Genomic DNA, 26,781 nt, shown 5'->3' on the forward strand with positions numbered 1-26,781 from the left:
ATCGTAACTGAATAGTTTGCTCAGCAAAGAAATTCAATCATGTACACAGCCATTAAACCGCCGTCAGCCCATGTTAGACTTCCTGCAGCCTGTCCAGAGCCCTGCAGCTAACCTGATAACGCCACAACAACATGTCCACTTCACTTAGCAGCTAATGCAGCCAGCAACCAATTCTGTGAAACTCCAGTTTAGAAATGTCAGCCAACAGGTATCAGCTGTTTTCATACAGATACCGAGTCTCATTCTGCTTTATCAGTGGACAGTTTCTTACAGAGGCGCTTCTGCAGCAGGGTCTTGCATTGTAAGCCAAGCTTCCAACACTTTCCAAGGTTACATCATTTATTTAAAAAAAAAAATCTTATCAGATTGGTCTTGAAACAGAGACTTTAGGGGAATTTAAGTTGAATCTCACTTCTGAATCGCCTTAAGGAGATCACGGTGACTGGATAAGACTTGGGTAAGGGACTGAAAGGGAAAAGAAAAAGCTGTTTCACTTGTCAGTCAGCAGCCTCTTCAATTAGTGTTACAGTAAAGTGTTAAGCAACAAAGCTATGGAGATCTAAGGCCATGGCAGTAAACTGAAAAATGTGGTGTAGTCTAAATTGTTTGGCTAGGAAATGCTAAAACGTCCAGGTATCCCTGACTGCAACCTGTGATTTATTAGTTTAAATGAAAACTCTGGAATAGGTATAGATTTTATTGGTTTCATCAAAGTTAAAGACTGACTTTGATTGGACGCAAGCTGTAAGCTTGGGTTACCAAGGGTCACAATAGCTATGAGTCTCTAGGATGTATGAAACACAATGTGTCACATCACAGTCTAAAGTTTAATGTGGCGCAAAATAAGAATTATTATTTATAGAAATGGTAGTTATTTAAAGGAACTATTACTGTAGTCTGCCACACAGTTTACTTATCTTCAGATACTTTACCTCCAAGCCACAACAACTGATAGTACAAGTAGCTTATTAATATTGTAAAACAGCATCCTAGCTTCCCAGTTAGCAACAGTCATGTTTAAGTATATCGTAAGTGTAAGTGTATGTAAATATATGAAACATATGCTTACTGGCTAAAAAAGTTACTACCTGGATTTAACTAATCAAAGAGATAAGAACTTTGCATTGGATAATCACTGCATGATTCCATGTTGGAAGACAACCCACTGTCACCCAACGGCTTCCCTTTTAGAAGAGTCGAAGCTAAAAATTCGGTTAGAACTCTCCAATATGCTAATTATTAAAACCTGGAAGGATAGTGGGCTCAATGAGTTTACCTGAAACCTTGGCTGATTATGACCCACACCCGTTCCTTGGCTTGTGTGATTAGGTAGAGGCTCAATAGGGGGTCCATGACCCTCGTAAGGACATTCCCATAGGGCTTAAAATCTGGGACTCTCCACCAATTGCTCTTAGAACTGAAAAAGCCTCTTGGATGAGAGGTGAAACGTCTTTAAGGAAACTTAAAGAAGCCCAGACGCTTTTCTTTTCCAAGCTCCTTAGACTTTGATGACCTGGTTGACTGAGAACCTTCGCAGACATACTGGAACAATAGTGGTGAGCCATCATCTCACAAGCAATGTGGACGAAACAGCTGTGTAGCCTTAAGAAAACCATTTATCAGTGAGCCTAACTGGATTAAAAGAAACACTTCAACAAACTGGACTCGTAGCAATGAAAAAGAAGTCGTGTGGTCCAAATTTACTATGTTCCAGAGTGATGGGCGTATCAGGGTAAAAAGAGAGCCAGATAAAGTGATGCGCCCATGCCTAATGCCTACCCTACGAGCGTGTGGAGGCAGTGTTATGATCTGAGGTTGCTTCAATCAGTCAGCTCTATGTTCAGCAATGTTATGTGCTCAAAACTGAGGTCAGCTGTCTATCTGAACATACTAAATGATCAGGTTTCCCATCAATGCCTTTTGCTTCTCTGATGGCACAGGCATATTACAAGATGACAATGCCAGGATTTTTTGGGCTCAAATTGTCAAAGAGCGCTCCAGGGAGTATGAGACACCATTTTCACACATGGATTGGCAACCACAGAGTCCAGACCTTAATCCCATTGTGAACCGCTGCGATGTGCAGTTTAATGCTTTACGTAACGGTCTGACTCTCCCATCATCAATATGACATCTTGGCAAAAAAGTTAATGCAGCTCCGCACATAAATAAATGTGACACAGCAAATGCAAGCTATCGTCAAAGCTAACGGCAGTCTGACTAAACATTAAGAGCGTGAGCCTCGTTTATTGGCCAAATCTAAACATGTTATTTGTCTATAAAAACAACTAAAACATCTACACAGAGTGTTCCCATAAACTGTATATGAAAGGAAAAATTCTTTGCATAAAAACGGCACATTGTTATGGAGAATGACGCTCAGCCTGTAAAAATGGCTTTGCAACTGAGCCAACAAGGCTGAGGAAAGAAATGTCCCTATGCAGCTCAGTGACCTTCTCTTGATTTAACCACGAGGCTAATGCAGCTTGCTTTATAAACTGGAAGTGTAAAGTTTCACAGATGATTACAAATTTTATCCGTTTACATTTTGGGAATACTGAATTTCCTGGCCAATCTTTGCAAGAAGGCTTAACTTTGTCTCCTAATCTCCTGCAATTTTTCAGATTTTAAGGAAATACTTATTTCTAACTTTTTTTATTTGAAAAAAGCATATATACAAAAAAAAAAAGGAAAGAAATAGAAAAAGGAAAACATGAAAATCACTCAGAGAGCTCTTTTCTCCACCAGGAGAAATTTAATTTTTGTCTTGAATTCCTGTCTCATTTCATACTCGTCTGTCTACTCAAGTATCAAGAATTTTGGTTTAGAAGATTAACCCTGCCTCATCGCTTGTCACAGGATTAGAAATGAGTATATCAGAGAAACGAGTACATCAGGGGGACAGCTCAGGTTATGCGGTTTGGAGACAAAGTTAGAGAGGCAAGGCTGAGACCTTTGGACATGTGCAGAGGAAGGGATACTGGATATATTGGACAAAGGATGGTGAATGTGAAGATGCCAGGCAGGAGGAATAGAGGAAGACTACAGAGACTCGTGGATGTAGTGAAGGATGACATGCAGAGGTTTGGTGTCACAGCAGAGGATGCAACAGGTAGAGTAAGATGGAGGCGACCCCTTAAAGGAGCAGCCAAAAGAAGAAAAGCGTGATATCATTGAAATCATGCTTTTCATATACAGCACATTATATACAATACAAATTTTTTGAGGGGGAACAAAGTGTCTGTAGTGAAAGTGAGTATTAGTGATGGACGGTGCATCACTTTTGTTTTCTTTCCAGAACCGTTTGGAATAATGGCACAGTTATGTGAACGTTTATTTCTTTTTCTTTTCTTTTGTTTTTTAAACATTTCATCTAATGCATTTCTCTGACACCGCACTTTTCTGCTTTAATGAATAAAGTGGCGCAGGCTTCAGTGGGGGAAAGTGATAGCCGTTAAGTAGGTTTAATTGGCATCACGCTGCTATTCCCCACCAGTTTAATGACCAAATCTAAAAATGTAAGCTGAAAACACGTCGCCATGACACTAAAAGCAGAGTTCAAAGATTATGGAGTTGCGATTCATGACTGTCCAATTATTCTTTAAAAGGGTCAGATGAGTGACTTTATCTTAAGGTCACACGCAGGAAGATACCGTCAATGAGAAACTAAAGCGCCGTGTTTTTGACATTTAAATCCTTCCTGCATGAAGAAAAAAAAACCAGATACAGCAAGCCTTAACATGTACAGTCCATGCCACGTTTACTATTCTAAGTGCAATATTTTAAGCGTTATGGCTATCCAAACACCAGAGGGTTAAACAATCGTTCACTAGACTTCACTTTAATGTAACGAAAATAGCTTACATCCATTTTTAATAGCAGCAGAAAAGCACATGCAATCATTACAGCAGCTCAGAGAGCACAGCTCCTCTTTGTCACTTTGATCAGTAGTCAGAGCCTCCAAATTTAGGTTTCTCTATCTCACCTAAATCTAGTCTTCCTGACGCCGAACGTCATTAATCAAAACGGCTGGCCTATTCTCAGGATGCACCATGATCATTTCTCAAAGTGAGAGTATTAAACTAGAATAGAACATGTGGTGGGGACACGATTTCTCCAAAAAAAAATGACTAAATTATTTAAACATACATTCATTTAAATCACGTTAATAATGAACCAAGAGAGAAAGCCTTCCTGAAATATGTTGGGGTAATGAAAGATTATCTGTAGACCAATGTTCTTCCTCACAATGAATACAATTAGAAAATGAGTTCTGGAAATGTTGGGATGCTGTGTTAAATCCGAATAAAAAACACTAAGTTACAAATTCCATAAACCCAAATTGTATTCATAATATAACATAGAAACCATATCAAATGTTTAAACTGAGAAAATGGACCATATAGGAAAAAATATAAGCTGCATTTAAATTTGATGGCAGTTTTGATTTCAAAAAAAAGTTCTGGGAGCTGATGGATTCTTCCCCAATCTTGTCTGACAGGATTCTACCTGATCAACAGACCTGGATCTTCTTTGTTGCATTTTTAGTTTCATGATGCTCCGAATATTTTGAGTGGCTGAAAAGTCTGGAGTGCAGGCAAGCCAGTTCAGTGCACTCTTCTGCAACAAAGCCACGCTGTCGTACATCCCAAAGATCACGAGCTTCCAATGTTCATTTATCCAGATTCTCTGAATCTTTTGATTGTATAAATGTAAGTGGTATATTTTCTCAGTTTAAACCTTTGATTTCTAGTTCTATCGTGTTACACCCCTATGTGACCCCTACCCACCTTGCAGTGGCAGGGCAAGAGTGTAGGTGTTGCCAAGGCTTAATTACCGACCATTTTTTTTTTGGTTGTTTTTTAAGCTAACTAACTAGTTAGGTAATTCTACAGACTCTACTGTCAGTCTCCACTCTATGTTGCTGCTTTTGAGCCAGGTGGTAACATAAATGGGGTTTTCGTGCGAGACTAAACGCAAGTGTTTTTCTGTTAGTTGTTTTTGCTGAGATGAGTGATGGTTTACTTAAGGATTTCACTAGAACTGCGCAAATACTCTTTAGCAGGTGTGTTTCAGCTAGGTGGTTGTACTGCCCTTCTATTAAAGCAGGTGTTTATTTTTGCTTTGCTGTCTTAGTTTATTATGTTTGATGGTTGTCCTGGGTGGAGCTAAGTCTCAGTGTTCAGCAGTGAATGGCATCTTTGGTCTGCTGCCTGCTCATAATTTTTATGTTTAAAGTTCCTTTAAGCTTGGTACACCACTGAAGGTTAGCTAGGTGAAATTAGTTTGGGGTTTTCAGTTTTATTATTGTATATTTGCTTGAGAGTTGCTCAAAGTTAAAACAGTAACACTGACTTTTGTAGGAAATTTTGTGAGAAAGTCGAGGCAGTTTTATTAGTTATGGCCCAGTGGTTGTAGCAGGAAAGCATTTAGCTGCGCAGGCATGTCGTGTTCAGCTTCAGCTTTGTGTGGACATGCTTGTGTGCATCTTTATCAGTGGTTATGGATGCCTAATGATGACATGAGTGTTTTGTGCTTTGACCTCTAGTGTTGTAAAGAGATTGGCCCACTTCTGGTGGATCACTTGTGAATGTTGCTGCCCGGTTGAGCCACATTTGTTGAGATTGTGTCATGGGCATGATTCCCCATTTGTGGTTGGTCACCAGTACACTTGCTTTACTCACTTTTTTGGATATAGTGACGTGTTGTATAAGAACAGGTTGCATGTAACCATTTGTGCTGTGGAGACAACAGATCACTTTTGGTTGGGATTATTGATTCCCACTTTGGTTTGTGTGTGGACTAATTCTTCTATTTGCGTGTGTGTGTGTGTGTGTGTGTGTGTGTGTGTTCAATTTGACAACTTGTATGATCCTCTTGTAGGGGCATTCATGTATGTTTAGCGAAGTCTACTTATTTGAAAGCATTTGATGGGCACTGGTCAGACACATACTTGTTCCTGTTGCCAGCCACACATGTCCTTTCGGCATTGATCTTTCAGGTCTGGAAGAAGACTGACTGACATTTTCTAGTATTTTAAGGCCCCTGGAGGAAACTGGGGTCGTGTTACAGCTTTTTGCAACCTCTACCCAACCTACAGAGCAGTGCAAGAGTCCAAAGTGTCAATTGTCTACAACTGAGATAAACTTGTAATTTAAAATAAAATGAATCTTTCTAAAAACTCTGGTGTCAGTCTCAACTCCACATTATGGTTTTGAGCAAGGTTATAACAGAGTTTGAAAATTTCAAATCATTGCATTCTGTTTTTATTATTATTATTTAGTATTTTGGACTCGATTTGTATTTATTTTCTACGTGATTGTATAGACAAAGTGAGGAAATTTGTCCAGGAATTACAGGCCTTTGAATGCATTTGTTATTTAACAGAAACTGCAGTATTTAAAATGGATAAAGATGCACTGAAATGTAGCAAGGACATTTAGTTCAAATGATTAAGATAATACTTAAGATCAGAATGCTAGCTTTCCATTTGATATGCAAAAATAACATGTGTGGAAACCAAACACCTTCTACTGTCTTTGTGAACAGAAAAAAGGCAGCAGGCTACGGGATAGTTGAGATGTTTAACAACTGTGTTCATCTGAGACCTGTTGGATCCCAGATGGTGCAGTGACAGCCAAGCTCCACCTTGCTGCTTATATTATGCAATGTGAGCAAGCTTATACTTAACCAACTAATTACACGGCCAATTAAACAGACATTTGAATGAATACATTTCCTTTAGTTAAAAACGAGACCGACAGGCTAAATTGCAGAGGACATTGTCAGAGGATTTAGGGTCTAGTTGTTAAATTATGCTGCCATTAGGTGCTACTTCTTATTACTGGGATGTGCAATATGTGCTCAAGAGTTCTTAGCCAAGGAAAAAAATGAAATGGACACTAACCAAATCCTGCTGCAGAAAACAAAGTTATGATTCAGCAACAGAGAGCAAAAACTGATTATTTTCAATGTCATTTATGAACCCTGATATTGATATTGATGCTGTGTTGTATTGCCTGGCTGACTATCTAGCTTTTTGTGCGTGCATATGCAAGTCTTCATGTCTTTGTGTGTGAAGATGACAACAGAAAATTGCCGCTCAGCTGTTCCGACTTACTGACTTGTAATTGCTACTGTTCGATCACGAGCCCTCGGCTGATAATTACAATGTTTCAGACAGCACTTGAACGCACCATGAGCACGACTCTTTACCTGAGTCCTCCACTCAACACCCCGGCAACCACACCCTTCCATGCCTGACACATCTAAGGTGTCATGTTGAACTGCCTGCGTAAGAGGGGGTAAGAAGAACAACAATCCTTTAAATCCTTTTTAGCCAATAAAACATCACAAATTAGGTACGAGACAACATGTATTTAAATGTAATCAAATTTTAATAACAGATAAAACCCAGCTGTAGGTACTTCAGATTTAATGCAGTGACAGCACCAGCATGCTGATGTTCAGTGTCCTTCTGTAGCCTGCAAGCATTAAGTATTAAAATCACACTGAACCCCTGAAGCCCAAGGCTGCTGTTTGACATTTCCACCTCAACAAACTCCACAAATATTGTCACCAACAGCTGCAAAACTGTAACAGCAAAATTGCAACATTTGAGCTCAATGAATAAGAGACACGTGGAACAATTTTAAATATTCTGCTTGTCACAAGTCCAAAGGCCATCTTGGACAGGTCACCAGTCTATCACAGGGTTAACATAGAGAGACAAACTCTCTATGGCAAATTTTAACCTAATGTGCCAGAGCACCCAGAGAAAACCCACACAGAAACAAAACCCACATACAAAGGCCCCAATCAGCCTGCAGCTTTAAAGCCAGGACCTTCTTGCTGTGAGGCCACAGTGATAATCACAGAGGCACCTTGGCAGACCACTGCCCAATTAGCCAAATTAAAACTAGAGTTATTAACACCAATGTGATTGGACCTCTTCTAAAAGTATGATGCAACAAAAATGATTCATAACAAAACAAATGTAACATCTCTAGCAAAGATGTCATACTTTGACACCACTACAGATCTCTTAGGTGAGCAGGCGATCTGACCATTTGGTATATGTCATTCCCTGCTTTCCTGTCTACTTTCTACTGATGTATAATACATTTAAGTTTTCACAGCACTCCTTTAAATCGATATCAAGACTGCTCCTTCACCATTTATGTTATAGAAGGTGTGTCTGTGAGAGGTAATGTGGTTCTTGTGATACCAGGTTTAAATGTATGCAGAAGTAACACCTTACTGCCTCTTGGTACCATCAGAGCAAAAATGAACAGACCTATAAGCCAGAGAGATTTAGGGTAACCTACTTTTGAAATACATCATTTGAGAGAGTTTCTATGCTCCCTTCTGCATTTACTCTTTGGTCCAAATAAGAGTCAAATGATTAAAAAAACAAAAAAGAAAATGCTGTTTGGCCTTATGGCCCCTATAGATACAAGACTGATGAAGAGTGAGCAGAGATGTTACGTCATCGTGTCCCAAAAAGGCTCCACTGAGCACGACATTTCAGACCTCACCTAATGAAAAAATCCATAACAAAGGGGAACATGAACGTCTCCAGAAATATTTCATCACAATCCATCCATTGCTGTTTTTTGTATCTGGATCAAAACCAGCAGAAATTCTGCTGTAATAAACTTCTGGACACTTTGGGGCATCAGGAATTCTTATTGTCCAATGAAACATTATCACTGAACATTAGTCAGTCCGTGGATAAGTGGAGATGTGGTCTCTCAAAACTCAACGCAAGCTAATAAAGAAGTGTGCGCAAGTTTCACAAAGTCTGCACCATGACGGAGGAGCTGCCACAACTTGTCATCCTCCCATTGTGAGTACAGTGCCATTTACAATGAAAACAATTTCTTCCTCTTTCCTAGACGGATAATAGCAGCCATTCATCAGAACCTCGCAAATGACGTGTTTCATCGATTTCCATCAGTCTGGGAGAACAGAGCCACAGAGATGGAGGCTCAGAGACATAAGAGCTGTCAGATCAGAGCAGAGCTGGGCAGTGAAAGCCCCACAGAGGGGAAAACAAAGTTTTAAAAAAAATCAGAATAGAAGGAAACAGATTATCAACTCCCATCTATGAACAATGCACTTAACGCTCCATGTTTGGGCTGCTAATGACATGCACAGACTGGGAGGGGGTGGGGAGGTGTTCCTCCAACACAACCTGCCACATCTCACAGCCACTGCATAACAGAGATTTACTCTTCTAATGAAATCCTTTGCTTGCCAGTTGCTTAGCAACAAAAGTACTGATTCATATGGCACATACGGTATGCGCCTGACACTGCATTTCTGACACTTTGGAGGAAGGTTGCTTCTTGGATGAGGAAGAGAGGGTGAGAAGAAAACAGGGCAGGAGTTATGAAATGAATGCCAGGAGAGCAAAAGGCAGAGAGGGAGAGATTGGAAGTGAAAGGATGACCCGTCTCTGGCTGACTCCCACAGAGTAGCACAACAGGTTGGTGGAGCTCGGCAGCTCCACAAAAACACACAAAAAAAACCTGACTGCTCTCTTATATCTGCACATAAACAGTGTTCAGCTGTGGACCCTGAAACGACAAACCTCGGCATGATCCGTTTTCAGGAAAGCATTTCTGTTCCAATTTTCTACATCTATAAATAAATCTTGGCCAAAAACCAAACCAAACAAACGGATCCTCTTAAATATTAGTCAGAAAAATGTGTCCGTTTTTCAGGTTTATTCATTTATGAAGCAAAAACCTGAAATATTTGTAAGTTGTCCCTTTGTATCATGACAACTAATATAGCTGAATTGTAGGTAGTTAATATTTGGGTGCTGGGAAGATGTATTTTCTGTATTTTAAAGAAAGAAGATACATGGACATATTAAATAACCCATGACTCTAATTGTTATGTGCAGCCTTAATTGTAAGCAGCTTCAACCCAATCATGGAAATGATACAGACGTCTCCCTTCAAAAGGTCAGCACCACCCTGCATGCAGCCTTTAGCGATTCTCTTCCACCCTGACTGCCTGTCTGAGAAATGAATGCACATGCAATAAGACAAACTGCTCCATCTCTTGCACTTTTATCAGCTAGTCCATCTTTGTCCTTAAGCATATGCGTAATGGCGGAAACTCTAAAATGAGACTTTATGGAAAAACACAACAGAAAGATTTTTTATTTTTCTAACACACGACTGCAGACGGCCTTGCGCAGATGATGTCATTACTGTGAGGCCGAAAATGTAGTAGCAGTTGAATTAAATACTACTGCTGCTGTCTCTGGAGATTACACAAAGACACAACATATCTGACCCATGTAGCAGCCCCTGATAGCTCCACATGTCCTCAACAGGACAAGTATTCCAGACTTTATGAAATACACTAAACAAACTGGACGGCATGTTCAGCTGGACAGTTTCAGAAAGAAAATAATGCTGACTTCAGATTATGTTGACAAGAACTCAAAAGGGGGGAAACTACGCTAAGTTGCTGTTTACAGAAGATTAAAAATCCCTTGCCCTCAATAAAATGCAGCTGGATGGATTTTTGTTTGTAAAAATAAGATTCAGCAGCACATTTTGCCTCTGCTACTCTGGATAATTTACAGAACAAACAGTGAGAAATTCTTCAACAGAATGTAGCTCCAATCCAAAATGTCCTGCGTTCGAGGCCGGTGGATTATCCACATTAAGCGGGACATGATATCTGGAAACACCAGGTTTTAGTTTTGCCCCCCCCTATTTTTAGCAGCACAATTTAACTTCCACTAACCTTCAATGTATGACCACAAGCATTGGTTGTACATTGTACGAATGTCAAACTATCTTAATAATATTCCCACAAATTGTTTTCTGATTGTGTGGGAATTAAGCTCCTCAACATGTTAAATTCATATGATAGTTAAGCTTTTTACAATACTTGTAGGCTACTTGTGCGCTGGATCACCTTCAAATCAACTAGGAACAAACTGAATGCGGTGCACCAACAAGTGTCAGCTGTAGCTCCAACTGCAAACCTGCTGTTAACGAGGACCAACTTTCCTCGTTAACAGCCTACAGCCCAAGATCAAAGAGGTTTTATTATAACAGGCTCGCATTGTATGTGACATTAAGCCAAGAATAGCAGAGTTCATTATTCAGAGTCATGCACTGTGATTGGACCTACTACAGATTTAATTACAAGCCCAAATCAAACTGGCTGCTACACAAAAACCCCTCTATGATGATTTCATGGAGGAGTGCTGCGTTATGAAATGAGCTGGCGTACCTTCTTTTTGGCGTTACAGTGGCAGCATACGGTCCACAGGTATTTGAGAGTTCTCCACAGCAGGATTATGAAGAGACCCCCAAAGAAAGTGACCATGGAGGAGGCGAGGAAAGCCCACCACATCCGCTGGCCGTTGTTATCACAGGGCACATCTGGTGAGAACGGGATGATCACATTCATCTTGGATATGTGGATGGATGGGTCCGGGTTGAATCGCTCCCTGTTTTTCGGCATTACCGACTTCTGGTCACCTGCCAGCCCCTAAAAACAAACAAACTCAACTGGGATTCAGGGCCTTTGGGGAGCTCCAGCCAGCGCCCCCTGATGCCACAACGGCTCAGGCATGTTCAGCCAACCACCTTCCGCTCCTCTTCCATCTCATCTGGCTTCACTCTAAGCAAAGATGTAAAAGTTCAAGTCCACACGAGCCACACTCGCAATTAAAAAAAAAAACAACACAAAAAACCCCCAAACTTCTTTTGAAATTAAGATCTCAGTCGTGCGCCTCACGATGCGCGTTTGTGGCCGGGATTGCGCGTCATCCGTTAGACGTGTGCGTAAAAATCAAATTTCTTGTTCAAACTCCTCAAAACTCACGGTTTTCTCACAGATCCGATGGATGAAACTGCAACGGCGTTATGATTACACTGAAGAGGCGTGCTGTCGACGCCAGTCGATTCACTCACTCCTCCACCTTGTTTTTTTTTTTTTTTTTTTAACAGCGTAGCCTTCAGCAGGTCCGCTACTTGAGCTCAGCACCGCGCACTGTTGAATGCCGTCCTCCTGTCAAAGGCCGCAGTTTGTCGTTTCCTTTACGGATATATCGTTTGGGTTGGAAAAAAAATGACCGTTTTATTCTTGTACGCAATTCTCGTTCTCCGACTCCCTCTGTCACATCCATTTGTTGGAAGATGGCATCGCAGATTTACAGGTAGCGGGGGAGGAGCCATCAATAGCAGACGTCGATGCTTATCTTGATGTCTGGTTATTTATAGTGACCGCTTCATCAATTTTTGATGGTTGTAACTTTATGGTTAGAGCCACCGTGCTTTTAAACCCTTAATTTTGTACGGACGTTTTAGTTTTGTACATTAGATCTATGTTCCTAAACTATAATCAAATTTCAAACTGTATTTCCATAATAAGGTGGGGCAAACTGACGAAAATGAAATTCTCTTATTGGTGTCCTATATCTTTATATGGAGCTTTAACATCCCTCTAAGGCTGTCTGGAGCCTTTAAATGAGAAGACGTTTTCTCCAGCACTGATGGAAATACGAGTTTAAAAAAAAAAAAAAAAAAACCCACATTGCAGCAGAGAACACACCCTACATTTTTATTGTTTCCACGCCATCATGCATTAAAGGCTTAGAAAACCCAAATTGTAAAAAGTTTCCAAATATTGGAATAAGAGTATTTATATAGGCAGTTATAAAAACATGGTAAGGAAAAGTACTAAACAGGACATCTTGTTTTCTCTCGTCTAGTGGTAAATTACTCCCCCTCGAGGACAAACTGTGCACTGATTGAGGTCCAACTTGAGTCCAGTTTTTCTTGACAAATAACCAGCCCACTATTTGTGAGCTGATGTTAGCATTTAGATGTGCAAAGAAAACACAGACAACTTGCACTCCATTAACTGAATGTTTAATATTTTAAAGAAATAATAACCTTCATTTGGAGAAAGCCTGACATAAAGTGTTTTATCTGACATCCAGATGAAATGCTCTCAACGTGATTGACTGAAAATTCAATGAGGAACACATACATGTGTTTAGCCAACAGATGAAAAAAAAAATCCCTTCTTAAATTAAAAAAAAAAAAATCCACCTGACAAAGAATATTGGCAGAAACTAGCAAACCTGCTGCGTGATTTACAAGGAAAATTGCAGTGTTAATAAGTGTGGTGTATTAAATATATTTAGCTTGGCACAATATTATATGAGAGGAGTGAAATGATCAAAATAAAGACTGACATAATGTGAAGGAAGCAATTTCTCCACTATAAATAAGAACATTATTCACTAGAGAGCTATAGTTGTATAACAAAGGATCATAACCAACATCTTTGACTTGATTAGATAAATTAAATGGCAAGAGAAGACATAAATATAAAGGAGGGAACACAGTGGTCCATCTTCAGTTTGGAGTTGATGCAGAGTCCCTGTGGTCTGACAATTCAAGGGATTAAAGGAGTGCTACTGAATATGAGGGAATACACAATTCAAGTATTGAAGACTAGTGTAAACAAGTCTCTGTACTACATAATTACTGTAGTAGGAATATTGCAAATGATCATGTGTGCTGATATCGCTCTAAGTGAGAAGTATTGGATGTTAACTATCGAGTCTGCTGTGAACTGCTGGATTTGAACATCTTCGCTACATCCTGGAATGTTTTTGGGTGACATGAACAAGGGGAGATACTTTTACGGTGCTCCATCTGGAATCCACAGTACTTTACTCTGTTCCTGCTCCACGATGGTCATGATCTGAGTGCAAATGTAGGAGACGCTGCCTCCCTGGACAATACCTGCAATACAGTTGGGAAGAGGGTAGTATTTTTGTGGTTAACACATCCCATTGAAAGTTCTTTGATTTTTTCCATTCAGTCACTCAGCTCCCAGACCAATGTGATTTTTTCTTATTTTTGCATAATCCAAGCTCTACCGATTTTCAATTATATCAAGCATGTAATGAGACTAATGTTGACACCACCCTACAGAGCTGTGGAAATAAAAGACTTCCAGTTGTAAACTGTGAAGACAAACTGGTATAAGCTGTCTATCAACAGATACTTTTAATGAAAGTGCTGATAAATATAATCACAATCGTGGCATGTGTGCAGAAGTTGGCCGGCCAACTCTCCCTAATAGAAGGGATCAGTTGTGGTATGTGTTCATTGCAAAAGCCCTTGTGTATAAGTCGCCTCCTTTTCTAGTCATTAATCAGGCAGACAGTTGGGTGTCAGACTGTCTGCTGCTCCAGATACCAGAACTTTAACTCTGATTTCTTAAAGAACACACATACAGTGCTCCCAATACCTCCTCTTTAAGACTAAACTCGGAATAACATGAAATAAATACACTTAAAAACAAATCTCAGAGACTATCACCAAAGATTTTGGACATACAGCAATAAATGCCATTAAACAGTTTGTGTCTGATTATTGATGAACTGAGTTTTAAGCCCGAGGTGAAAAAATGGTTACAAAAATACACCTTTCTTTGTAAACTGGGATTCAGTTTGCAGTTACACATTTCTGTGTACTGTAGGTGTGGTTAAGGTTACAATAATTAGAATTATAAAGCCTGTATACAAATTAACATCGAGTGAACATAAGCCTATCCCACCAACCTGTGAAGAAGCGGCTGTAGTCCTGCTCTATTTTCTGCGCTGCCTCAAACTGCTCCCTGGAATGTTTCTGAGACACTTTATCCCGCAGGTACAAAGGGTCCTTCTGCTCTCTGAGGAAACATCAGCCCTGTCAGCCTGCTACAAAACCTCATTTCAAACACTCAAAGTGTCAGATTCTTGATGTCAACATGTCAACAAAACGGTCACAATTTCCATATTTTGGATTACTAAAAATCTGCAGACATGTTTATAACAGTAATAATAGTGTGTGGATATTTTAATACATCTTGAACATTGCTAAATACAAATTTTAGAGTGAATTTATTTTATACAAAAAATGTGAATACATTTATCCCAATTCAACTGGATATAAATTATTCATGTTTCTGGGCTGCTACTGCCAACATTAACTTAAATGAAAACCATTTTCCTGGAAATTCTACTGGCAGTAATAGACAAGAAAGTCTTTTTGGATAAATCAGCAAAGTTAACAAGGATCAACTACCCTTATTAACATTTTATCAAAATAAAAATAAAAAAATACTCAGAAGTTGACTAAAGTAACTATAGATGCAATTTAAAGGAGATTTCTACTAGTTTTTACAGCAAAATTCTCATTTCTGCCAACAAATCTAACAGCTTCAGTGAAATCTCCCTACTTTAAACCCATCCATCCCACTCAGTACCCACGACCGCACACAGCCTTGAGAATTCATGTGTTTACCAGTCTTCATCTTTTACCTCTGACTTAACCTAGAATACCACTGTCTCTCTCCTTTCACTCATTATGCAGTCAACATTTTGGTCTGCTGATGCTTCTCAGAGGATAGAAACCCATGAAAAACCTTGGGCTCCTGTCAGTTGCTGCAGCAGGCAGTGGGAGGTGTGTTTTTGTGTACATGGAAGCTGAGGCCGGCAGGGCATCGTGTGTTTTTAGCCACCCACACCACGAAGCGGAGCCACAGGCCTCGTGAGCCCCTCCCAGGACAGCTGGCACTCAGCTGATGACAGCGAAGGCTTAGCAGGAATCAATCTGAACCATGTTTGCCTGCTGCACCGTTTCATAGATTTATGGACGCGTGTGTGTACGTGCGTGGTGGAAAAAGCCTGTTCCTGCCCGACCCGAGTTTGCCCTGATTTGCATGCGTTTGTGTGCGCATGTGCATGAAGCACCATGCCGAAGGTTCAGAAGATTTAATCTTCCCACGGATTACAAATGAAAAAGCAGAGGATCTGTGAGCCATCACCATCAGTCGATGAAAACAGGTGGTGGAAGAGAGCACGTCGTGTCTTCGCAACTAATGATGCTGATCAAATTTTGGTTGATCAATTCGTTTTGTTATGGATGGAGGGCAAATGTGATTATAAAACCAGCAAGATGCCAATTTCCCAAGCAACTGTCTCAAGCCAGATAAAATTAAGCATAATCAAGAATAATCAGTCCTTCAAGCGAGAATGGCTTTAAAAATGGGGAAACTTTAAGTAATCTTTAAATAATTCTTTATGACCTGACATTTTTAGATTACATATTGATTTAATGCCCAAGTAGTTATTTGCAAAATAGAAACAGATTATTACTTTAGTTCAGAATATACGGATGAGTTTTGTTCATGAATGTGGCTTTATTTGAAAATGCTATGGCCCACATTTTCCCTTTCTTCTCAGAAACAGCCTCCAGAGGCAAAAGCTTTGGATGAGTTCTCTCTGTATGTTGTTCAAGGTTTTGAGCTTGACAAATAACTGGGTAAACAAAACTGATACCACAACACAAAGCATGCTCAACATGTCTGACAGGTGGAAATAAAAGAAAAAATTTAAAAGTCAAAGCAGGCATGAAATTACTCACTTTATCTGCTTGGCATTTTTGTAGCGGATGAATATGATGATTGGGTAGATGTGAACCATGTGAAGACGTTCAATGGCGTGAGGGGCAATGTCAAGTAAGCAGTGACAGTCCTATGAGAGAAGACAACATGAGAAATGGGAGATGTTTAAAAAAAAAAAAAGAACACTGCAGAAAATATCAAGTATTTATTTTCACACTCTGTGCGTTTAAAGACTTCTAGCAGTTTATGGGATATCAACAACAACATAAATGTCAACATCAAAAAATAAAGGTTCTTTGAAAATATGTAGCCAATCAAGTTACTTTAATCAGTTTGGAAGTTTGGCTGTATTGCATTATTTGGAATGCAGCTGAAATTCCTCTGAAGATTGTAAGAAAAGTTGTAAAGACAGCAGTGCATAAACTTGGCAGCTGTAAAACTTCAAGATACAACTGCTATTGGTGCAGGGTCATAAATGTGTCATTTCTGGACAAGCAAATCACTAAATAATGCAGATTAAGGTTATTTTAAATTTACCTTTTCTGTGATTTCTTTTATTGAGGCGACTGTTGTCACGTCAAAATGCCCACTCCTCCGTTTGTAATCAATGAACACACAATCCTTTACTCCACGCTCTATTGCCTGCTGAGATGCCTTCATAATTTCTAAAAGAAAAGAAAAAAAAAAAGCAACATTTTTTATTTTAATATACACGTCAAGTTGTCTGATCTTTGAGTTTCATGTTAGGTAGCTCTCAGTGAAATCTTCCTTGCGCAATAACACAAGTTTGATGGACACACACATCCTTCATGTATAAATTCACACAAATCAGAAGCTGACCAGGCAAACAGCGACAGAACTTGGTAGGAGCCTCCTTCTCCAACATGTCCTTACAGGCCTCCACTAATGGACCCAAGATCAGCACTGGACGAGGCGAAGAGCACTCCACCTTCTGAACCCGCTGGTACATGAGGCTCATGCCGTCTGTGCAGGGAATAAACGAAAGCAATTTATTCCAAAGGCATAACAGGAGAGAGACACTGCTGCTCATTTTAACCGTGGTTTCTGTGTCATGTGAAAGCTTCAGTTTCTTTCAAGAAAAATCCAGCTATATAAACACATCTTCATGACTGAGATCTGCCTCACAAATCTGGCAACAAATCATCATGTAAGGTTAATAGGGACATTCAAAGTAGCAGTTTCTATCTAGTATCAAGCCTAAAGAATAAAATCTGAACTTTTCAAACTTGAGAGTATTATTAAGTCTTAGAGATTAGGCTTAATTGGGAAAAGGCTTTCATTAAAAAAATAAAATAAAATAAAATAAATAAATGTAAGAACTTTTCTTTAAACACTTAAAGGGAACTGATTTTAAAACACCAAAGACTAAAATGTATTTGGTAATTTGGAAAACTGTGGTGTCTGTGATGAAATGTAATTATGTTTGTTGCACCTCCAGATGCAGCTGTGTGAAGTCTGATAAATTGACTGAAGTCAAGACTATAGCCAGTAAATTAAATCTTGGATGCTTAGAAAGTGAGCAAGCCTCTGCAGCGTGCTCCACATTCAAACCTCTGACAAATCTGGCTGTGGTTGAACAGATTTGTGGGTAATTTTAGGTCCAACTCTTGAGAAGTAATGTGTGAAAAACAATAATCAGATTCTGCTGTATTCACTGTGAACTTTTTTGATTTCAAACAGTCCTTTGTAAGTTTAACAAAGTGATGACAGTATAATGCAATGCTGGTGAAGTAAGCGCTCAAGAAAATCCAAATATGTGCTTATTCTAGAATCAACCTTTCTTATACAATTATGTCTTTTTTGTGCATTTTTAAATAAAGTTTTGTTTAGAAGAGGGTTTCTCACCCTCTGTGATGGGCAAAGAATCTGTGCTAATGGCGTCCAAAGCCGTCATGTCCTTTCCATCCTTGGATCCACTCCGTTTGTGCTTTAGCCTCCGGCGAAAGAATGACCTCCGAGCAGCAGCAGACAGCGTCCTGCTAGTGCCGTTTTCATCCTTCATATCAGCCATGCTGTGCCTTCTGTAGAATTCCTGGTCCATCCTTATTGAGATAATATTTCAATCCATATCAACATGCTATCAAACTAATGTTCTTTAACATTAAAGATTGATGAATGTAGAATTTCTCATCAGATTTTCTAAATCAGAAAACCACAAATTCTTACACTGTACTTACATGTATTTACTTGGAATCTGTCCTTTCTCTAGTTTCTGTGCACTCTCATCAAGCTGCCAGGCCATCCAGAAGCCAAAATTACCATTTGGTAGTGTGTCTTGAACATAAAGGATGTCATCTTTCTTAAAGCTTAGCTCCTGCTCCATTTCTGCCACTCTCTCATAAAGTGCTCTGCCAAATATGAATAAAGTAGTTGGGGAAGATGTCAATGGCATGATAAACAAAACTTTGCAGACTATAAAGACAAGTCTTACAAGCTATACTCTACGAGCTTCAACGAGTTATTGACCTGACACACAAATCACCAAAACATGTCTGTTCTGTTAGCTCAATGTTCCCAAACTTTACTGCCCATTTTCCGGTGGTTAGGTTCCATTTTGGATTTTGTTTAACATAAAATTAAAAAGGCACAATATTCATGTCATCTCAGCAGTTTAATTTCAGTGGCCTGATAAATATTCAGGGTACCTTATGAAAAATCCATCTCCGGGACTCTCTCTTACTGCATCAAGGTTGTCTGCATAGTTCTGGACCTTGAAGGTGATCGTTTCAGCTGGTTTCAACAATTCCAAGTAAGCATCTTCTTTAGTTTTGTTCTTCATGCTGACACCATTGTACTGTTTAAAAAAACAAAACAAATAAATTAAAACTATAAAGACAATCATCTATAAGACAGAAAGCAGTCAGATTCTATGTCTAAACCTGCTTTAATGTGCTTTTCTTCTAGCCTCAGAGCATTATAATACAGGTACACAAATCACAGAATTATGTCTAGTATTGTTTTCACTACAGCTACTGCAACTTACTCTTTTTATTGAACACATGACAAATAGTTATTGACAAATATGAAAGATACCTCCAGCATCAAATCTCCAGGCAGTAAACCATCAGGACCCCTAGCAGGGCTGTCATCATCTAAACTCTCCACAAAGATGCCATAAAGGTTCCCTCCACAGATCTGAACTCCCAGCTCCACGTGGATCCTCTTCAGCCTCACCAACCGATACTCTGGAACCCTGCGTGGATTTGAACCAGGAAGCCTGAAGGAAAAATACATTTTAAGAAGTTCGACCAATAGATTCAAAGTCTATTTTAAAGGGCTGTATTAAAACACCATATCAACCCAGCGAACATAAAAGCAGATATAAAGCTACTACCTGGAGGAGATGTGTGGACTAGTGGCAGGAGTCGTTTGTTTGGATGCAGGAGTAATCGTGCCTTCATCCTGCTCACTCAGTAAATCTACAGTGGAGTGATTGTCCGGTGTGGTGGCTCCGCTGTCATGGGGTGACGGCTGGTTGCTGATAGAGTCCATCCGAGAACTAAAAAGATGAGAAACAAAGTCAGAATCTTTTCTAATCACTTAATATTTTACCCTAAAGTCCAAATAACTGGTTTTTAGAGAATAGACACTTTAGGATTTGTTTACTGTTATAGCACATTCGTGCCATCTCCTTTTTAGTGTTAATATTTGTTACTCAATCATAATTACATAACCCATTTCTTATTCCTGTGCTACAGTATGAAGTCTTTACGATTGTGTACTCATGTGTTTGCTTTGCACATACTGTGCTTTATACAGAAAAGGGCACTGCTAAGCTCTCGTCTCCCTCTTACCCTGAGCGAGAGTGATTCCCCAGCTGAAACATGTGTGGATTATACTGAGCCAAAATGGTGACCGTGTCACATTGCTGCCCGATCACCAGCCGTGCCTGCTGCTCATTGGCATTGCGAAGGTTGATTCCATTAAACTGGAAACAGAAGGGATTCATTAGAGGCAGGAAAAAAAAAAAAAAAAGATAAATCATGCATATGCAGTAAAATAGCTAATGTACCTCGAGAAGTTGATCTCCGTACTCTAATCGAGCTTGATGAGCAATGCTACCTGCTGTCACTTTGGACACAAACACTCCGCCATTCTCTCCACTCACAATGGAGATACCAAGCGGTTCTGCTCCCTTCTGTACCGTCACATTTCGTGGCTCCCCCAGGTATGGCCTTCAGGGGGGAAAAAAAAAGAACATTTGTGTGTTTTGACATCTTATAGAAAGGTTGCAAGCATGCAACTTTGGGAAAAAAATTTTTAGAATAAGCTCCTCCCTTCAATCTAATGGTTTCCTACACAATAGGAGTCTGCATGCTATCATGCATGTCATGTATGCAAATAATCACCGAATCATGTGACATGTTTCACATGTGACATGTTTGAACAATACACACAAATGTGTATTATTCAAACAATAATATGCACGAACCAGCCACAACATTAAAAACCCCTTGCAGGTAAAGTAAATAACAGTAATCACGATCCTGGTATGTGGCTGATACCACCCACAAAAACAGCAGCACCATATGAAGGCAACGACAGTCCCCAACTGGACAATGTCAGGGCCTCCAACCTCTCAAAATCCCAATCTGATCAAGCATCTGATGCTTGAGCCTGTAGCCTCATGTCTGACAATACCAGACACGCCCAAAGGTCTTATGTTTGTGCCCCTAATAGTCCAAGCTGTTTTTGTAGCACACTGTACCAAGAACAAGGTTTTAATGTTGTGGCTGATGTGCCAAGCGTGCATTTTCAAATCCCACTTCATGTCATGCAATCATACAACATTTAACAGCATTCTGAATAAATAATGAGCAGAGAAGATGACAACCTAAGGATACACATCCATTTCATTACTGCCATTATTAAACATTCAAAAGAATCTAGCACCGCTGCTGCAAAGTGAGTCTAGACTGTAACATTTATATATGCAGAGTGTAGGCAGAATGATAAGATCTGTGCTCCAACAGTCCCACAGACAGTGCTTATACTGTATGTGCTACCAGCACAAGACAAACCTCAAGCTTCTTAAAGAGAAGAACTTGGGCTTAATTCCAAGTGGAGGTCTAACAGAGGAAGTGCAGTAAGAGACAAATCTGAGAAGCAGAATGACAGGGAAAAAATAAAAACAGACAAAGACAGAAAGATTTCAAGTTACAAGGCTCAGCAGCAGAGAAGAAAGTGAAGATAATAAAATGATAGATTGTGGTGACAGTGTTGGATGGAGGCTTGAGGCTTTGTTTACTGCTTTGCAAGCATTTAATCACAATGAACCAGACAAAAAGTACAGACAAATGGTGGAAAACATGTCTTGTGGTGCTGAATTATGGTGGGATAAAGATAAAGATTCGGACAATGACGAGAATTCGGTTGGCATACCCATCCTTTCGCCTGTCACCAATCGACGCAGGGCTGACTGATATCCTAGGTTGGGTGGAAATGGAGCTCTGCGATTGGCTGCTAGTAAAAGACGACGTGTCCAGGTTGACAGGGGACATTGGAGGTGTTGGGCTGCTACCCTCCGAATGTGTAAGTGAGCCTGGAGTGACAGAGGACATAAAAAATTGAAGTATTCATTCTTGCTATTTACAGCAGTAACATTTGGTACCAGTAGATGTTGCTCCCAGACTGAACAGTACCTTTGTCAGATCCAGTGGCGCGAGGATAACGAATTGGAGGGATCTTAATCCGCTCCGCTCTAAATTGAGTACCAGAGGTGCCTAAGAAAAAACAGGAAATTTATTAAAAAGGGTCAGTTGACCCATACTGGAAAAAAAGAAAGAAAAAAAAAAAACAAGAAACATTTTCTTACACAACTGAGGGTATCCAACCATGTTGATATGGGAATTCCCCAGGAAATATATGAACAACTGTGATAAGCCCCTTTCCCCGACACTGCTAATCTAAATATTTACCACAGAGCACATGTTTGATGTAGTCAGTTAATCACCATCGTCTCCTGAGCCAATTAAACTGCTACAAGACTTTCTAAACACTCATTACAGGAGAGTTGCATTTAACACTGACATTTCATAAATATAATGAGTTTAAGAGTAAAATTAAAGTTAAATAATTTTGTGTCACAGAAGTCCGTGTTTGCCAACAATGCAACTCGACGCCAGTTAGGTGTTTTGCTAGCAATGATAAATAGTGGGCTAAATAAGTGCGTAATGAATTAAAAATTTTTAAACAACATTATTCAAATTTTAAACATGTCGTGATTACCATAAAACTAGGGCACCATACATACTCATTCTGTTGCTGCACGGCAAGGAGTTAGTACTGTGTGGTGGTTGGCTGCAGCTCCGCTCAGTCATGTTTCCAGTGCGCTTGTGGCTGAGGTCCAGACTGAGGCGACCTTGATGCTGGGGGCTAAGAGTGAAGGGGGGGCAGGAAAAAGAAAAGGCCTGCGTAAGTCCCCCGGCAGTCAATTATTCAACCCAGGGCAAGATATAATTTGCTACATGCCATCTGTCCATGAGATCTGGGGCAGGATACACAGTTGTTTCGCTGCTATAAATACACCAGTCAGGATTTAGCAAATCTGTGGTTAAAATGAAAAAACAGTACTACTAGAACTAATGTCTACTTTGCAGTAAGCATCAAAATAAACAGTTAAATCTATATTAAAAAAAAAAACCCATCTGAAATTGTCTTTCATTTCTAACTAATGCACCAAAAACCAGAAGTATGCAGAATACAATCACAGCAAAAAAAGAATACAGAATAATTATTTATTAATCTCTCTCTCTGCTTCAAAAGAGACAACAGTCTAACAGTCGAGATAAAATATCTATATCTGTTAGAAAACTGATATTCCAAGATGTCGTAACAAGGAAAAAAGTAAACTTAAAAAGCATTTGGAGAACACATTTCTCCAACGAGGCCGATGACCTAGCTCAGAATTTCCTAACGACGTGACCTGGTTCTGTCCCAAAATCTGGTGGCTTTCTTTGTCCCTGCTCCACATTTCCACCAAGTTGTATTTGACTAGTTGCTGCATTATCTGTCTAACAGACAAAAACAGCACTGAAGATACTCTACCTGTCGAATAATTCAATTAATCAATGATTAAAATAAAATTGTAGTGGTTTAGTCGACTCCGCTACCTTCTTCCTATTAAATGTCTGCAGTGAATGAGGTGTGATTGAAACAGAAAATTTTACTTGACACTATATGCAAAATAAGTATACTCATTAATTCATATAATCACATGGCAAAATGACAAGAAGATTTATTTTTAGGATTCACAACAGTAAAAAGGCTCGTGAAGAAGAGTTGGACTCATGAATGTTAAAAAGACTGACAGAACACCTTGTGTGTGTACGAGGATGACTGCTCGAGCTGGGAGCTGGAGGAGGGTTGTTGGCCTGGACCTCATGGCTCCAGGCTGTGTAGACAGGGTTCCTCATGACAGCCGTCACAGCAGGGCAAGGGGCAAAACTTCGTTGTGCAGGGTCTGGAGAACAAATAGTGGGATTAGACATCAACTCAAAAGTAGTAGTTATGTGACACTTCCATCCTATAAATATCAAGCCTTTATTAGTTCAATAGAAAAAACCCCAACAAATCGAAATCAACTTTCTATTTTTATTATTAGTGATCCATGCAGTGTTTGGAAATGTGAAAAAAATGGAAAAAAGTGAACACATTAAGCTGTTCCCATAACTTACGTGATGCAATGCTACTGTAGCTTTTGGGTGCATATTGTATGCTGTACCGATTGCTTCGTATAGGAGAGAAACGTAACAAGTCCACTGGCTCTGGGGAGTGTTCATCGTTAGAGAAACTCTGTACCTGCAAGGAGCAAACGTACAGCTTGTAAGCCTTTTAATTTTTGAGGAAAATAAGGGACATAAAATAACACAAACCATAGCATCTATAAAATGTCAAATAGTAAATTCCTCAACATGTTCTTTAAATACTCAGTTACCTGAATGGGAACAGGAATGTGCAATGGAGTCACATTTCGACGTAGTGCTGGAGCTGATTTTGGCCGGTATCTCTTTTTTCCTTGCACTTCTGTCCTGTATCGATTCTCCTCCTCTTCCTCCTCCTCAGCAGGTTTCTTGGAGCTGCCCTTGGCCTCTCCTGGAGGGCCATCATTGAAATAGCATTGGTTTCCCACCTCTCCCTTGTCCTTAGGATTCGTAGCTTGGGCAGGGGATGCTGGTGGTGTGCCGGTGGTAATGGTGGAGTCCGACGCGGAGCTGTTCTGCTGCCGATGCTTGAACCTAAACGAGTCGTTTCTTGCTGGTGGGGTGGGGGGTGTCTGAGCAGATTCAGACACTGAGCTCTGCGGTGAGTGAGACAGGGACATGTAGTCCAGTTTTTGGGCTGCATCAGGTCTCCTGAAAGCATTCATGTCAAAAATGGACTTCCTCTGTTTGGGCTTCTTATAGATGGACAGTTGGGTGTACTCTGAAACAGTTCCCACTATGACTTTAGGCCATGTGCCTCCACTGGGCTTGACTGGCGAGCTCTGCACTCGGTCCACAGCAGCCTGTGGTGAGCTGCAGTCGGACAGAAGAGGGGTGAAGGTAAAAGGCCGATGCTGGAGGTCCTGCCTCCGGTAGCAGAATTCTGGGTGGGGTTCCGAAGGACTATGTGAGGCAGAAAAGGAACGGGAATGCGGGGACCCATTGGAAAAGGATTTGTGGTGGGAGTGAGTGCTGCCACTGCTGCTATTCAGGGAGTCACCGGTATCCTTGCATGCTTCCTCCCCTCTGCTGCCAAAGTCACAGCTACAAATGTCAGTTTGTGTGGAACAATTGTGCTTAGAGTTTCTGCAGTTTCTCGTGTGGACCTCGCAGGACTGGAGTCGCGGGATCTTTTCAGAGTCTCTCAAAGTTTCATATAAACTCTGGCCAGAATAGCTTTGGGGAAAGAACTGTGCAGGAAGAAATGTTGATAAATATACATTATAATATTTTAAATGCAACAAATAGCTTCCGATTAAATGGACGATCACTGACATTTTTAACCAAGAACTTGAGATAGCATTTAAAAATTAAAGATACTGGTAGTAATTAAGGTTTAAGAAGACTTTGCATTGTCCATTAACCCAATGAGCATTTGCACGAAGCAAGCATTGTACAACTAGCACAAAGCCTGACTATTGGGAGTCTTTTAGAAGAAACAGCAGTGTGTGATGTTACAGTTGTGAGAAGTAAAACAGAGGAATCTGTATGTGTTTGGGTTACGGAGTTTTTACCTTCATGAGGGAGAGGCTGAGAGAATTTCGGCAGTTTCTCAGCAGAGACTCACATTCAGAGAGCGACTTGTTATCGAGCGCAATTCCATTGATCTGAGAGAAAAAAAGTCCCGTAAATAAGAGCTTACTTACCTAGACATCATCATCATCATCATCATCATCGTACTCCATCTTGAAATGGCGTCTGCAAATGTGCTAGTTATGGTTAGAATTTAGATTACCGGTATCTGAGGTGTGCACATCCTCATTACACAACATTAACCATTAAAATGATGGCTGACGTGTACTTGGGTACCAAAATAGTAGCCACCTGCCCTTAAAAGTAATCAAGTCCCTCAAATTTCTTGATTAGGATTATGGAGGCACTTTATTTTTTTAAATATCAGATTTCTGTAAATAATGCAAGCTGTTTTTAATCACAAAGTGAGATCATACTGAATTCCCTGTCTCAAACATGTAGGTAGGACATCAAGACAATTCAGGACTTAAGTAGGATTCTGAGACCTCCCAAAAACAAAGCTTACAGTACAGTTATTGATCAAAGCAGCCAGCTATGATAGAGTGCATGATGTAAGACTATCAGCAAATGATGGTCTATTAATGAATTTTGGGTCCTGGGCAGTGTTAAAGCTGCCAGGGATAAAATTATAGCATAAGGGCAAATTACAATATAAAAGACAGATTCAGATCATAATGGAAGCCGTTTGGAATAACCGGCATATTACAGACCAATCAAGTGTAACATATATGGTGGTCTAAAACTTATAGTATAATATAGTCAAGCCAAAAATGATTCCCAGTCATGACTCTTTTTTTTATCCAACATAAAAAAAAAGTGCTGAAATCAAAAGATAAGTAGACTATATAATTGTGTTATGGCCTGTATGTATGGTTTGTCTGAAAAGGCCAAGTTTGGGAATGTGCTAGCTTACTTTCACTAACATTTAATCCTAGTTTAACTGACAGATTTTATATTATCTGACATATGAAAATTACAAAACTATGTTAATAGTGTGCAGCAGTGTGCTGTGAGCATCTTTGCATTGTAACTGATATTTCGGTACCTCCAGTGAATTTTTAGTAATGTCAGATTTTAC

The 26,781-nt window shown here is 39.9% G+C and overlaps 2 protein-coding genes across 13 annotated transcripts in view; both read right to left on the minus strand.

Moving 5' to 3' along the window:
• LOC102789302 (calcium-activated potassium channel subunit alpha-1a) overlaps window positions 1-11,726 on the minus strand; it is a 97,839-nt gene extending 86,113 nt beyond the window's left edge. For all 9 annotated transcript variants that reach the window (XM_087844705.1, XM_087844702.1, XM_035907855.2 and 6 more), the window contains exon 1: window positions 11,266-11,726. In XM_087844705.1, the coding sequence (XP_087700831.1) occupies window positions 11,266-11,499 (234 nt within the window). In that variant the 5' untranslated portion in view covers window positions 11,500-11,726. The remainder of the gene's footprint in view (window positions 1-11,265) is intronic.
• A 1,228-nt stretch (window positions 11,727-12,954) lies between these two features.
• Window positions 12,955-26,781, minus strand: part of LOC102789010 (disks large homolog 5-like) — a 30,589-nt gene continuing 16,762 nt past the window's right edge. For 3 of the 4 annotated variants that reach the window (XM_035907846.2, XM_006791119.3, XM_035907847.2), the window contains exons 15-33: window positions 25,685-25,777; window positions 24,404-25,360; window positions 24,144-24,267; window positions 23,785-23,929; window positions 22,721-22,842; window positions 22,110-22,190; window positions 21,850-22,009; window positions 20,480-20,642; window positions 20,262-20,395; window positions 19,802-19,966; window positions 19,501-19,684; window positions 19,113-19,261; window positions 18,645-18,815; window positions 18,313-18,509; window positions 17,287-17,430; window positions 16,984-17,111; window positions 16,467-16,576; window positions 14,621-14,730; window positions 12,955-13,796 (exon numbers count right to left, since the gene is read on the minus strand). In XM_035907846.2, the coding sequence (XP_035763739.2) occupies window positions 13,693-13,796; window positions 14,621-14,730; window positions 16,467-16,576; window positions 16,984-17,111; window positions 17,287-17,430; window positions 18,313-18,509; window positions 18,645-18,815; window positions 19,113-19,261; window positions 19,501-19,684; window positions 19,802-19,966; window positions 20,262-20,395; window positions 20,480-20,642; window positions 21,850-22,009; window positions 22,110-22,190; window positions 22,721-22,842; window positions 23,785-23,929; window positions 24,144-24,267; window positions 24,404-25,360; window positions 25,685-25,777 (3,441 nt within the window). In that variant the 3' untranslated portion in view covers window positions 12,955-13,692. Of the gene's footprint in view, window positions 13,797-14,620; window positions 14,731-16,466; window positions 16,577-16,983; window positions 17,112-17,286; window positions 17,431-18,312; window positions 18,510-18,644; window positions 18,816-19,112; window positions 19,262-19,500; window positions 19,685-19,801; window positions 19,967-20,261; window positions 20,396-20,479; window positions 20,643-21,488; window positions 21,567-21,849; window positions 22,010-22,109; window positions 22,191-22,720; window positions 22,843-23,784; window positions 23,930-24,143; window positions 24,268-24,403; window positions 25,361-25,684; window positions 25,778-26,781 lie in introns of all 4 variants that reach the window. The other variant, XM_087844706.1, reaches the window with a different exon arrangement.

Source organism: Neolamprologus brichardi, chromosome 8 (genome assembly GCF_056152115.1).
Source record: "Neolamprologus brichardi isolate AB-2024 chromosome 8, ASM5615211v1, whole genome shotgun sequence".
Classification (NCBI taxonomy): domain Eukaryota; kingdom Metazoa; phylum Chordata; class Actinopteri; order Cichliformes; family Cichlidae; genus Neolamprologus; species Neolamprologus brichardi.